The 12,431-nt window shown below is 38.4% G+C and overlaps 2 protein-coding genes across 2 annotated transcripts in view; one reads left to right on the top strand and one right to left on the bottom strand.

The window, feature by feature from the left end:
* The window catches only part of LOC143021907 (uncharacterized), a 37,736-nt gene extending 26,990 nt beyond the window's left edge, over positions 1-10,746 (bottom strand). The window contains exon 1 of the mRNA XM_076179735.1: positions 10,714-10,746. Coding sequence (XP_076035850.1) covers positions 10,714-10,725 — 12 coding nt within the window. The 5' untranslated portion in view covers positions 10,726-10,746. The remainder of the gene's footprint in view (positions 1-10,713) is intronic.
* LOC143021893 (uncharacterized) overlaps positions 1-12,431 on the top strand; it is a 100,022-nt gene that overhangs the window by 46,313 nt on the left and 41,278 nt on the right. The gene's annotated exons all lie outside the window — the stretch shown is intronic.

Below are 12,431 nucleotides of genomic sequence, written 5' to 3'. Positions count from 1 at the left end.
CTTTTTCTCTTTGCATTAGAAAAAAATATTCCAGCCAGTCAGAAACCTCAAACGTTCATTCATCCACCTGACACTAAAAAGAACATTAAAAGATGTCAAAATTACGTTCTGGAAAAAACAAATTACTTTGTGTGATATGCCAAAGCATCTTTATAAATGATGAAGTAAGACGTTTTAAGTCAACGTCCTTTGCAATGAAAAAAATCTTATTATGAGTGTGTGTGTGTGTGTGTGTGTGTGTGTGTGTGAGTTTTACGCTCATGCTTGGTTTACCGCGGTAACGTAATTTTGTTCCCACAACGTCGTCGCTCTCAGTTCAATGTCGCTTTCATTATGACGTCACTACCCATGGCCGTTTTCTCTTTCAATGTCGCGTTCGTTTTTGTTACCACGTTTCCCCTCGAGCCTTCTAATATCATCATCTTTCTTAAGATATGTTTATACTCGGTTCGCTATCAAGGTGATCCATAGAGAGAAAAATAATAGCTTAGTGATTATCTAGATAAATTAGGAAAAGTAATAACCCATTCAGGAGTGGGTAAGTTTTGGCGTTATGACGTCACAACGACCAGCGTTCATTCAAGTATCATGTCTATCATAATTTTCACATACTTGTTACGTATTACATTGTATTTTGTCACCCATAGGCAACACAGTTATCTTGGGGATACACTATTGCATCAGATTTACGCAGCTATCCTCTACTGTATTTTCTTTGTATTTGCTTTCAGTTGTACTTTCCGTTTTGTCAACGTAAATGTATTCCTGACATTTTGACATATCAAATAAATAAAAGAAAATCTGTTTTCGTAATGGGTTGGTTCTTTTCTTGAGAGTTTATTTGGGGTGCAGATACTTTCACCCTCAACCATTTTGAATTTATTATATTGTTTTTCTTTCTGCTTCGACCTCAAGCAGCCGTTGGCATGACCCGTTCTTTATGGTGTTTAAGTTGAATAATAATATTCACCTTTAGTAGAGGTCATTCGATACCCTTGCGGGTAATAAGACCCTTTAAGTTCTTGACATTCTTGTTCATTGTGTGACTACCCATTGGCTCGTGGACTTAATATGAAAAGCCATATTGGTACAGGTCTGGCCAGTTCTTCCACTCCTTGGCCAGTCGCATCTTGAATGACCGAAGCGAGGGAGCGTTCACTGTATGTGTTAAGTTAGCCTGTTCCAGACTTCTCAGACTCGAGGAGGAAGACAACTTTTTCTCGGTCTAGGTTGTTGGTACAATTTAACTTTCAAGTTGCGTCCTCAGGTGGCAGTACTTCTCGCTAGTTGGAACATTAACTTTCCACATATTGAACATTTTCTGATGTAGTTCATGTTATCGGTATTTCTGAGGATATTGAAAGCTTGGATAACGTCTGTTTGTAGGTTGCGGGATTGTAGTGTCGGCTTGCAAGTCGATCTGAGTAGAGGAGATAGGATGGTTCCTTTTCCAGTCGCATTGCTGTTCCTTGGGCCCGTTCCAAAGTGTCCTTGTTCCTTTCCAGCATTGGGTTCCAGATCACAGAGGCATATTCCAAAAGTGGTCTGATTAGTCTCTTGTATTGGCAAAGGAAGGCAGTCCTGTCCAATACTAAAAAGGTGTGCTTGAGGGCTCAATGTGCTTGGAAATTATGGAAGAATTTCATCTTGTCTATAATAACTCTCAAGTCTTTTTCCTCTTTGGCTACTAATAGGGGGTAAAGCGTATAATTGATGACATTGTGTAGTTCCTCCGGGGGGTTATTGAATCCTAAATGCATTACTTTGCATTTTTCCAGGTGGAAAAGTATCTGCATCTTGTGTTTCCAAGTCTGGAATTTACCTATTCCATCTTGCAGAGAGTGCTGGGATCTTGCTGCTCCAAAGTTTGGTAGATCTTGGTATCATCGGTGTGGTAAATTGAGATTAATTGTCTTATTATTAGTTTTATATACATGTAGATGATGTTAAAGAAATGTATACTGGTGCTGTAGATTCCTTATATATGTGATTCTCATATGTTTTATACTTTGTAATAGGTTTAGATCCTATACAGCACCTTTAGTCGTGTGTATCTAATTGAATCCTATGTAGACATCTTTAGTTTATGTCAAGTTATTGATACGAAGACGTTCTAGACGTCGCTTGTTTTGTTTACATCCGCTTGCTAATAAACTCAAAAGGCAAGACCCCGTTTTTCAACTTTCCTCACCGACACACTGCTACAATCGGTGAACACAGATTTGTAATTATCCAGAAGATCTGGTACGTCTGACACAAACATAGTAAAAAGTAAGGGTCCCAATACAGATCCCTGAGGAACACCACTGCTGCCGTTGCACCATTCCGATAGTGTGCCGTTGACAGTCACACGTTGTTCTCTGTCTATAAGAAAACTCTGATCCAGGACATTGTGTTAACTCTGATACCAAGGATGGCCAGTTGTGCAAGCAAACGCTTGTGCGGGGGCAGTGTCAAACGCCTTAGCTTAGTCCATGAATATTATATTCACCGGCAAATTGTGACTTGATGCTTCTGTCTAAATCTGCATAGCTAAAAAGTTGGTTGTAGTAGATTTCCTCAAGGTGAATCCATATTGTTGTTTCCAGAGATTGTTCACTCTAAAGGGAATTCATAATGCTCTCTGTGAGAATGCGCTCCAGGATTTTACAAACAACTGTGGTGACACTGGTGTATAATTAGCAGGATTTTTCTGTTCTCATTTTTTTTATATTGGGGTCACTGTGGCAATCCTCCACTGCTTTGGCACCTCTCCCCTCACGAGGGTGGCTCTGTACAAGATTAAAAGTGGTGTTGCTAGGACCTCTGCCTATTCATTCAGTGCGCGAGGGTGGATCTGATCAGGTCCCGGTGATTTGTCCGTTTTTATTTTTACAAGTATCTTCAGCTTTCTCTCCTTGCTTATAAATCGTGGTAAAGCTGTCAAAACTTCTATTGTAAATACTCTTGAGTATTGTCTATTTAGGATTTCTGCCTGGTCTTTGGTGTCTCTCACTAAGATATATTTCTTCCTTTTGCAAGTCAGCTAAGGTAGCTCTTGTTTTACCGCAACTCTACGTAATTCCAGAAAACATTATTATTTGTGCTCACTCCTCCAGATAATTCACTTTCAAATTATTTTCGAACCTTCCGAAGCATGTGTGTTGCGAAGTTGCGGGCTTCGATGTCTTGTTGGTAATCCTGCCCATCTTTAGTATTCAAGTATCGTATCCATGCGTGGTGATCCTTCCTGGCCTTGTTCTGTGCATTTCGGTTAATTGAAAGTGTTTCTTCTTCTTTTTCTTCTTCTTCTTGTCTTATTAGGGACATTTGTCTCGGTAGGGTCTTGGTAGGTTTAGCTACTGCTTGTAGATTGCCTTGGTTGATGTAGTAATCCATCCTCATAATGTCTCACCTCAGGCAATGTTGAGGGTCTATTTCGTGGCTGCAGGTATTCCCTTAGTGTCGTTATATGTAGTTTTTGACGTTGCAGATACACATCTGAGTTGAAGACAACCCGGAAATGTATTCCTATATGGTCACTGGATCCTAAAGGACCCAGCGCCTCTAGGTGGTCGATCATCTCTAGGTCATTAGTAAAGACTAGGTCGTCTTGTGCAGGAGTCTATCCTTCTCTGTAACTGATGGGTTGAGTAATGTGGTGATATAAGTAGGAATCCTTAATACATTCCTTAAACTTGCTGTGCGAACTGATTGGCTGACGTTTGGAATAAGGATTGGTCCCATGTTATGACTAGATGATTGAAGTCTCCTACTATCAATTGATGAGTGTAGTTGCTTGATGTTGCCCACGATAAAGATTTATGTAAGTTATTGTCGTGTAAGTTAGCTTAGACTGGGGCACCACTTCTGTAAATTCCACCTATTAGTAAAACTTTGTTTCTTAACCCCTTGTAGCAGCGCACACACTACCATATACCTCTGAAATGTTCGGAAAGATATGTTTTGCATGGTATATACTTTTGACATACGGTAATTACTCACTCTTCTAGCTGTGAGATTACTTATAAATAAGTCATACCTTAGGATTGACATTGTTAGTTGGCCAGGAACTTCCCCTCTATCTTGGGTTTAATTTCTGTTAATGTTATTATATCATAATTGTTAGTGAAATTTAATGTTACTAAGTCATCATGTTTGCTCATCACTGAGTTGTCGACTTAAACGTGAGTCTAAGGATTTTTCCATCTCTGACGTTTAGCTGCGTGATTTCAGTAGCATTATGCAAACACTGTGCTATCAGATTCTCTAATGCTGATTTGATAGCTTCATTTTCACGCTGTACGGAAATTACATGTGGCCTAAGGCTTTTTGCCACAGCTATCATTTCCTTCCATCAACGCCTGCTACAGTTTGTTAAGACACTTTTTGATATCGTTGGCACTTACACATGGGAAAACCTCTTCATTAGCTCGTGAGTCCTTTGCAGTATCGTCATTTTCATCATCTGGATTTGGTTCTTGTTACTTGGTGGCTTGAAAGGCCATGGCTAATGTTTTTCTGTACCGATCTTCACGTGTCACTAAATTTATTAAAATTTCGCCAATGGCCTCTCTAAATATTTGGGGATATTATTACTGAAGTTAATATTTAGTAGAAATGATGCGTGAGATCAGTAATGCGCAATTCAATGACAAAAGTTTCGGAACACTTCAGTCCGTACTGCCAGTTTGTTTAAAATGACTGTCGTAAAATTAAGCTCAAAAATGAGTAAGCCATTACTGTAAATATATTCAAGACTTCCATTTTCTTTATCTTAATTACTACACCATCTTTATATAAATAGTCTCGCAATTCACTGTACAAGAATTTATTAGGCATTCACGGTTATGAAAATAATTTTATATTAGGTGATAAATTGTTCAGCTCTCATCTCGTAGAGATAGTGACAAACATAGTGTCATTATTATTAATGAGAGCAGACATGACCTTAGTTAATTGATTAACCATAAAAATATATGTATGAATGAATGGATATATAAATAACGGGTCGTCGATGAGGGACCAGTCAATCTCGTTTGAATTCTCACGTTTGATGACGTCACGTCGGTCTGTATCCAAAGGCTGTCTACGCTCAGGAAGGCGGGGCTTATGAGTGACGTCCCATCGCCCCATTCGGATCCCCAGTCAGAGAGATACGTGACGTCATGTCGATTCCAGGACATTGTCATTGAGTATGGACGATTAATTTATTCAAATTTTATTTTCAAATCGTCGAAAGTTCATTCTTGAGTATATGTTTATTCATCGCCAATTTTATTAATTTTGTTATAGAAATTCCCTTCATTAGTATGTGATTTCACTACAGTTTTGTTACAAGAGACGAGTTCACTTCGGAGTGAAAACGACATGACGTCATCAGATGCTGGCAAGAGTTGTTTCTTCGTGACGTCATATCGTTCGTTTTCTTTAGATTTTGTATCAAATTGCATATATCTATATATATATATATATATATATATATATATATATATATATATGTATGTATATATATAATCTGTATGAGTGGATCTTATCTAGATTCCGTCGTCCCTCTGAGAACACAAGTAAATACTTGTATAAGTCCTTTTTGCTAGCGTTGTTTCTCGATAAATCTTGTCAGGTTACTCATACGAGATTAAGTTGAACAAGATAAATGAACAAAAGCATATATGAATAAATAGATGAATTGATTAATCAACTAATTAATAAGTGAATATATAAATAGATAAGATATTTTAGCCTTCCTTCGGGAGCAATGACGTCACATGTAAACAAACATGACTTGTTATCCGTATCGTTGTTACCTGCTGTGCACTTCCGACTACGCAAGCAATTCCTGAGGCTCTAAGTAGGCCTCCCGGGTACATTGCTGCCTGAGGCTGGTCGCTATTAGAAAAATACATCAAAAAGAATTTTGAGTTATGAGGTCTACGACATATAACAAAACTAGACAGTTATCGCCTATATTCGCCAAGGTAGATTTCAAATCTCCTGGTTTTTTCTTCTGAAATTTGATATTCCGGGGTTCTGAAGCTCCGGGGACTGCATATTCCGGAGGCGACTCCTCGTCCTTGGCCTAATTCGCCCTTTCTCGCGTTGCGTCGGCCAATCCACCCCGAGGGCCGTCACTCGATCCGGGGAGTCAGGTGTATCTGGGCGGGGTGCGGGCAGGACAGAGGCTGTGGTTGTGGTTGTTATTGGTGGTGGTTGCGGTTGTTGTCGATGGTGGTTGTGGTTGTTATTGATGATGATAGTTGTCGTTGTTGGTGATGATGATGATGATTGTTGGTGGTGGTGATAGCGGTGATGGCTCCCAGGCTGCAGGGTCAATGGACTCTCAGTGTTTCGTCTTCCGTCTTTGTGTTTATTTGACGCTTTCCCGCCCCGATCCAGCCTCCCTTGTCTGTAGTCGGGAAGGGTTTTTTCACTCCCCTAATTTCATATTTTTATATTAATACAGTTTTATTTGATCAATTTCGTTCTAAATACATACCTAGTTTTGTAGTTCATGTTTTTTTCGTACCTCTCCAGCGAAAATGCTTCAAGAACTTTCCTTAATGAATTTAATCCAATTGCGTGTCTTCTGTTTCCAACTATTTGAATATTAATACTTTCTTTTCTAGGATTCATAGTTTGTTTAGATTAGTTATTTCTTCTTGATATAGCGGCTACTATTCTGTTTATCTTGTGCTTGTCATTTATATTGTTTTATTTGTTTGCTTTATCATGCTTTCTTCATGTGCTTTACATTCAGAAAGTTTGCGGTGGTTTTGGGTACACTTTGTACATTTGTACCCTTTAGTACAGCTTCAAACACTGACAGAAACCGTGAAACTTTGAATAATACTAATTGGCAACATTAACGACATGTCCTTTATCTTTACCAAATAAGGTAAATGACATGTCAACTTCGACATAAATTGTTTCTCTAATGTCGTAAGTAACTTCCATGAAGTAATGTTATTTTCAGCTTTGATATTTTTCATTATAGCCTCACTATCATCCTTGCACACACCATAGATTTTTGTTTCTTGTTTGTTTTTACCGATATTTTTATCCTGCCTTACAACTTTCAGTTTAATTTGTTCCCAGTTTATCTTTGTCATCAAAGTTACTAAGTGACTTTGTAAAGTGTGTTTTACACTTTCTATTTGAGTCTCCACTTGCCTCATAATTCCATCTGTACACTAAAAGGCTTCTTCCTTCATTATATCTATTCTTACTTAAGATTTTCTCATATCCTTTGGTTGATTTTGCTTCTTTGTATATTTTCATTTCAGATTACTCTCATTCGAATCAATTAACCCATTGGTATCATTTCCTTATCTGTCTTTTCATTTAGTTTATCATGTGAGTCATCACCATGGTCTTGGACCACGTGCTGTACTTGTGATCGACAACTATTACCCTTCCGGATGAGAGCTCAGAGCTATTTGTTCAAGAATTATATTCTTGGAATGAATCCAACTACATTTTAGCTCTTGCTCTCATCCAGGCGTTAAAAATGAGTTGTGATTAATTCTTATTATTATTTAAGCCGACTAAGATCAGTAATGTCTTTTTTCATGGCATATTCATTGTATTCATGTACAAAGATTTCATTGTGTAGCTGGTTCTCCACACAACCCACATTCGACTAACTCAGCACATTCTTCTGTATCAGTAGAAAATTTCAATTTTATTTTTCCCAGTCATTCCAATGTTAGTTTTCTGGTCTTTCTTATGGAGACTAAGTTTACTTACAATTTCTTCAAATCAATTTTAGGTTTTTATTTTATTTTTTTATTCAATTAATTCGTTTACTTTTCAGAAGAGGGCCTTATCGCTGCTGGAAGGGCTATCACACTGTTGTTTTACCTTCAACCTCCAATTCATCGACTATACCGCCCACTTCCAGCACATTTTCCCCCGTCACTTTGGACAATTATTTTGTTTTCTCAACAGTTTATATGCTGGAGGAAAATTATTTTTCTCCAGCATATCAGATTCCTTCCCGAAAGCTGCTGGCTGCTCCAACAATCGGAGGAAAAATACCCCAGTGTGATAACACCTTTAGAGCCTCTTGTCAACAACATCTTTTCACAACAATTTAATATTTTCGCCATTTCTTAAGTTATCGTTCACTAGTGATCAGTGATAACTTAAAGTTAGCTGTAACCGTTCACTGTCACATTTTGAAAAACACGAAACAATCTGAACGAAGCAACACACCATGTGACGTGTCGTGTCACATGTTTGTGACAAGTGTGGACGCGTCATGGATGATTCTTGAGCTTGTTTGTAACATGTACGCAACACGTGTTCCCGCGAAATCCAGAGAAACAACGGTCAAATGATAAGAAGCAAAATGAGCAAGCAAGATACTCCAGGAAGGGCCTAGCTGCAACCAAAATAAATGAGTCACTATTAGGAATCGGAGTGCGGGATTCGAACCCACGATTAGGAGAATGCGAAACCACTGACGCTTCATAGAGCGTCACAAGCATCTGCGATGGGGTGGTACGACCCTCGCAATGACAGGTTTTGTGATTCAAACGATCGAATGGAGGACTGCTACAGTGACCAAAGGCTTTGATGTAGTCGCCTTTCTCTTAGCTGACTGAAAAAAAGAAGGGATGACCTTGGACATTCTACTACGGAAGGCTTCCGGCCAGACCAGGTACTGCTAAAAGTCTTGCGTATGCCTTGGGGTACCTTCTTAATACAGTATCGGTTATCTATTTATTGATGTGTTTATTTTTATTCATCCTCTTCCTCTCATTTAATTTTATTTGTTTGTTTTACTTGTTTTGTTTTATTTTTGTTTATTTTTATGCATTTATTTATTTATATAAGTTTTTATTCTTCCAGCCTACAAAATTTGTGATTATTCTAACACGATCCTTTGTCGTCTATGAATCCCTCCCATGTTAGCTGCTCTTATTCACTTTAGTCTGGTTAGTGACACGCGATTTTAGTCAGGCTTAGGGAGGCTTCTCGTTCGTGGCTGGTAAGAACCGGCTCGTGTTGCCCGATGCACGATAACCTGCTAGTCGCCCGCAGGTCGTCGTCTGGAAGTTGGGCAGACACCCTGACTTGCACCTTTGAATTCTACGCAGTCAAACCCAAAGATCGACAACCCTAAGGGTTGTGCCAAAGATCGTAATACCTCGATTTTTTAATGCACATGCATTCAATCATACCATTGACATATTTTATTCTAGCTAACATCCAGATAGTTTTAGTCAGTTGAAGGGTGGGGAGCGTTACCATCTGCAAGGGTTCAAATTCATCTTCATTTTAAGAGTTCTGGTATGACGACTGTCTCTACAGGTTTTTATTTTTCCTGTAAAAACGTCAATGTACTTTAAGAATGAAGATTTATTTTATTTGTGTGTTTATTTATTTATCTCTTCATTTTTGCCTGTACCGCGGCAACACGCTAACATACGCATGCGCTGATGCCACGTCTCCCATACTGCGCGGGCAGGTGGACCTCACGGAAGTCTTGCCAGATGGACGTAAGGTTTATTTACACTATGTTGCCCATCAAACTGGTCTGTACAGACTATAAAAAGTATCAAATTCTCGTATGGTCGATGTGACAATGTGGCATAAGCGCACGTGCGTTTGTGTATAAGAACGAAAAGAATTCGTTTTTCATTATATATCGTTATGAAACAAAAGTACAAAAGGGTTTTTATTATGAATGAATAAAGTCGTCTTGCTCTAGCCAGAGCAAAATACTGAAAGTCGTTGGCACATATTCCATAAGTTATCGTTCAGCGTCTCATAAGTTTTCGTTCCACGTCTCATAAATTTTCGCTTGACCTTATCTCGTTGTTACTTTTTGCGCCGATTCACTTCTTGGCCACTAGATATGACTTTCATTGCTGGATGCTTGGAATACCATTTCGTGCACAAGTTGTCTTATATATATTTTTTGTTTTCTTTTTTTCCCTCTTCTTTTTCTTCTTCATTTTTAGGGACGATTTTCCCTGAGCAGTAGTCATTGTAATATCAAGGCGTATATACCAAGAGTATTACTCGTTGAACACAATAAGATTGTGTTGCTAAATGTTGCAAATGAGACATTGGACGGACGACAATGAAGGCTTAAAACTAATGTTGCAAAGTCTATTCACAAATTCCTTGCAATGCTGCATAGTACTAATTTCTTATCTTCTTGTAAATATACCTCCATCTACTACAAGTCACCAAACATCCATGTAATTAAATTTACAAATCATACTCTGATGTTGTGACGCAGAACCCAACGTCGCATTTGCTAAAGAAAAAGAATTCTTATTTTGGTGGTCAGCGTGTAGGCTTTGTCTTCGTCAAGGTCTACAATTTCGTTTAACTTGAATTACATGATTTTTGCAAAGTTTATGCTGTTGTAGACGTGTCTATTTACAAAGTCTTGTTAACTTATCAAGTCTCGTCTATCGAGGGTGGTGTTATGTAAGAGAACACTACGCCCAACAGTCTTAACACTTTTTTCTACTGAATTTTTGCCATTTCTTGGCTTTTTTCTTTCTATGAGACCAAGTCTCGAAAATGTTCTGATTCACAACAATATGTACGAGTTGTCGTTCAACACTTTTTTAACTAAGTTATCACATGAACACATAAAAACTCGATAATTTGCTCCATAATCACAAACAAGAAAAATAATTCCAACACGAATGACATCACATGCAGAAACAACAACAACAACAAAAACAAACGACAAAATTAATCAAATCCTACCAAAGTCTTCATGTTGCTTGTGTGGAACTTGTACGTGGAATGCGCCTCTGAGGCCACTGCCACGCTTTATAGACGCCGTGGAGGGGTAGGGTGAGTGGGGGGATGGGGATCCCACATGGAACTGACAAAGTGATCGTCCTTTTGGAAAGAGTTGTTCATTCTTATAATAACGGGTCATTGGACATGTTTTGATACTTCAGGGGGACCAGGAGATTCAGACTTTTAGGGTCCAGGAGTCCTAGATTCAGCGTGGACTTCCTTGTCTGAGATGCATGTTGAAAGTACGTGTTGTTTTGTCCATTGTTTTGGCGTGATGCTTACCGTTCCAACCTTTCCCTGTGATCTGCCAATACGCACACACACTCGCACACACACACACACACACACTCACACACACACACACACACACACACACACACACACATATATATATATATATATATATATATATGTATGTATATATATGTATATATATATATATATGTATATATATATATATGTATATGTATATATATATGTATATATATATATATATATATATATATATATATATATCTTTGTCGCCTTTTCCTCGCGATCCTCTTCTTCGCCGTCTTCTTCTTCTTCGTCTTTATTTTTCTTCTTCGTCTTTTTCCTTCTTCTATTTCTTCTTGTTCTTCTTCCTCTTGTTTTTCTTCACTTTCTCTTTTTTTTCTTCTTCTTCTTCTCCATTTCTTCTTTCTTCTTCTTCGTCTTCTTTTTTCTGGTGGGGGGGGGGTACTCCGTTCTCTGATGACATGGGTCCTCCACTTAGTAACAACTAGGAAGTATAACTGGGCACAGTTACGTGGATGAGTCATACAGGAGGGCAGATATGTTAACCTCGTTCAGTTAGTGTGATCAATGAGAGAGTATACAAGTTAGCTGTGTTTAGTTATGTAATGCCATGAGATTTTTCTATCGAGAATATCTCGTGTTTTCTATGTTGGTATTACTTATTCATTTATATTTATTATTAGTGTGATTTATTTATCTATTTATTTATATTTTATATCACAGGATCCAAGAAGCACGTTGTATCTTGCGATGTCGTAAGATACAACTTCCAACTTCCGACTCTGTCTGGAGTCGCAAGATGTGAGGGATGAAGGGTAACGCTCGCAAAGCCCATCAACACCTTTATCTCTATATGGAGACGCGGCCCCGAGGGGCTGGCATTCGTTTCCCTCTCTCTCTCTCTCTCTCTCTCTCTCTCTCTCTCTCTCTCTCTCTCTCTCTCTCTCTCTCTCTCTCTCTCTCTCTCTCTCTCTCTCTCTGTCTCTCTCTCTCTCCACTCTTTTCCCGAAAGGAAAACTGGAAGCTTGGGATTATTCCCTTCTTGTTCCTCTTCCTCCTCCTCCTTCTTCTCTTTCTCATTCTTCTTCTATTTCTCCATCATCTTCTCTTCCTTTTCCTCCTTCTTTTCCTTCTCTCCCAGCTCTTCTTTTTCTTCTTCTTCTTCTTCTTCTTCTTCTTCTTCTTCTTCTTCTTCTTCTTCTTCTTCTTCTTCTTCTTCTTCTTCTTCTTCTTCTTCTTCTTCTTCTTCTTCATCTTCATCATCTTCTTCATCTTCTTCATCTTCTTCATCTTCTTCATCTTCTTCATCTTCATCTTCATCTTCTTCTTCTTCATCTTCTTCTTCTTCTTCTTCATCTTCTTATCCTCCTTTTCATTCTTCTTTTTCTTCTTCTCCATTTTTT

This window comes from Oratosquilla oratoria, chromosome 3 (assembly GCF_046742065.1).
Source record: "Oratosquilla oratoria isolate Oo_2021 chromosome 3, ASM4674206v1, whole genome shotgun sequence".
Taxonomy (NCBI): Eukaryota; Metazoa; Arthropoda; class Malacostraca; order Stomatopoda; family Squillidae; genus Oratosquilla; species Oratosquilla oratoria.
This window is presented reverse-complemented; position numbering and strand designations above follow the sequence as displayed.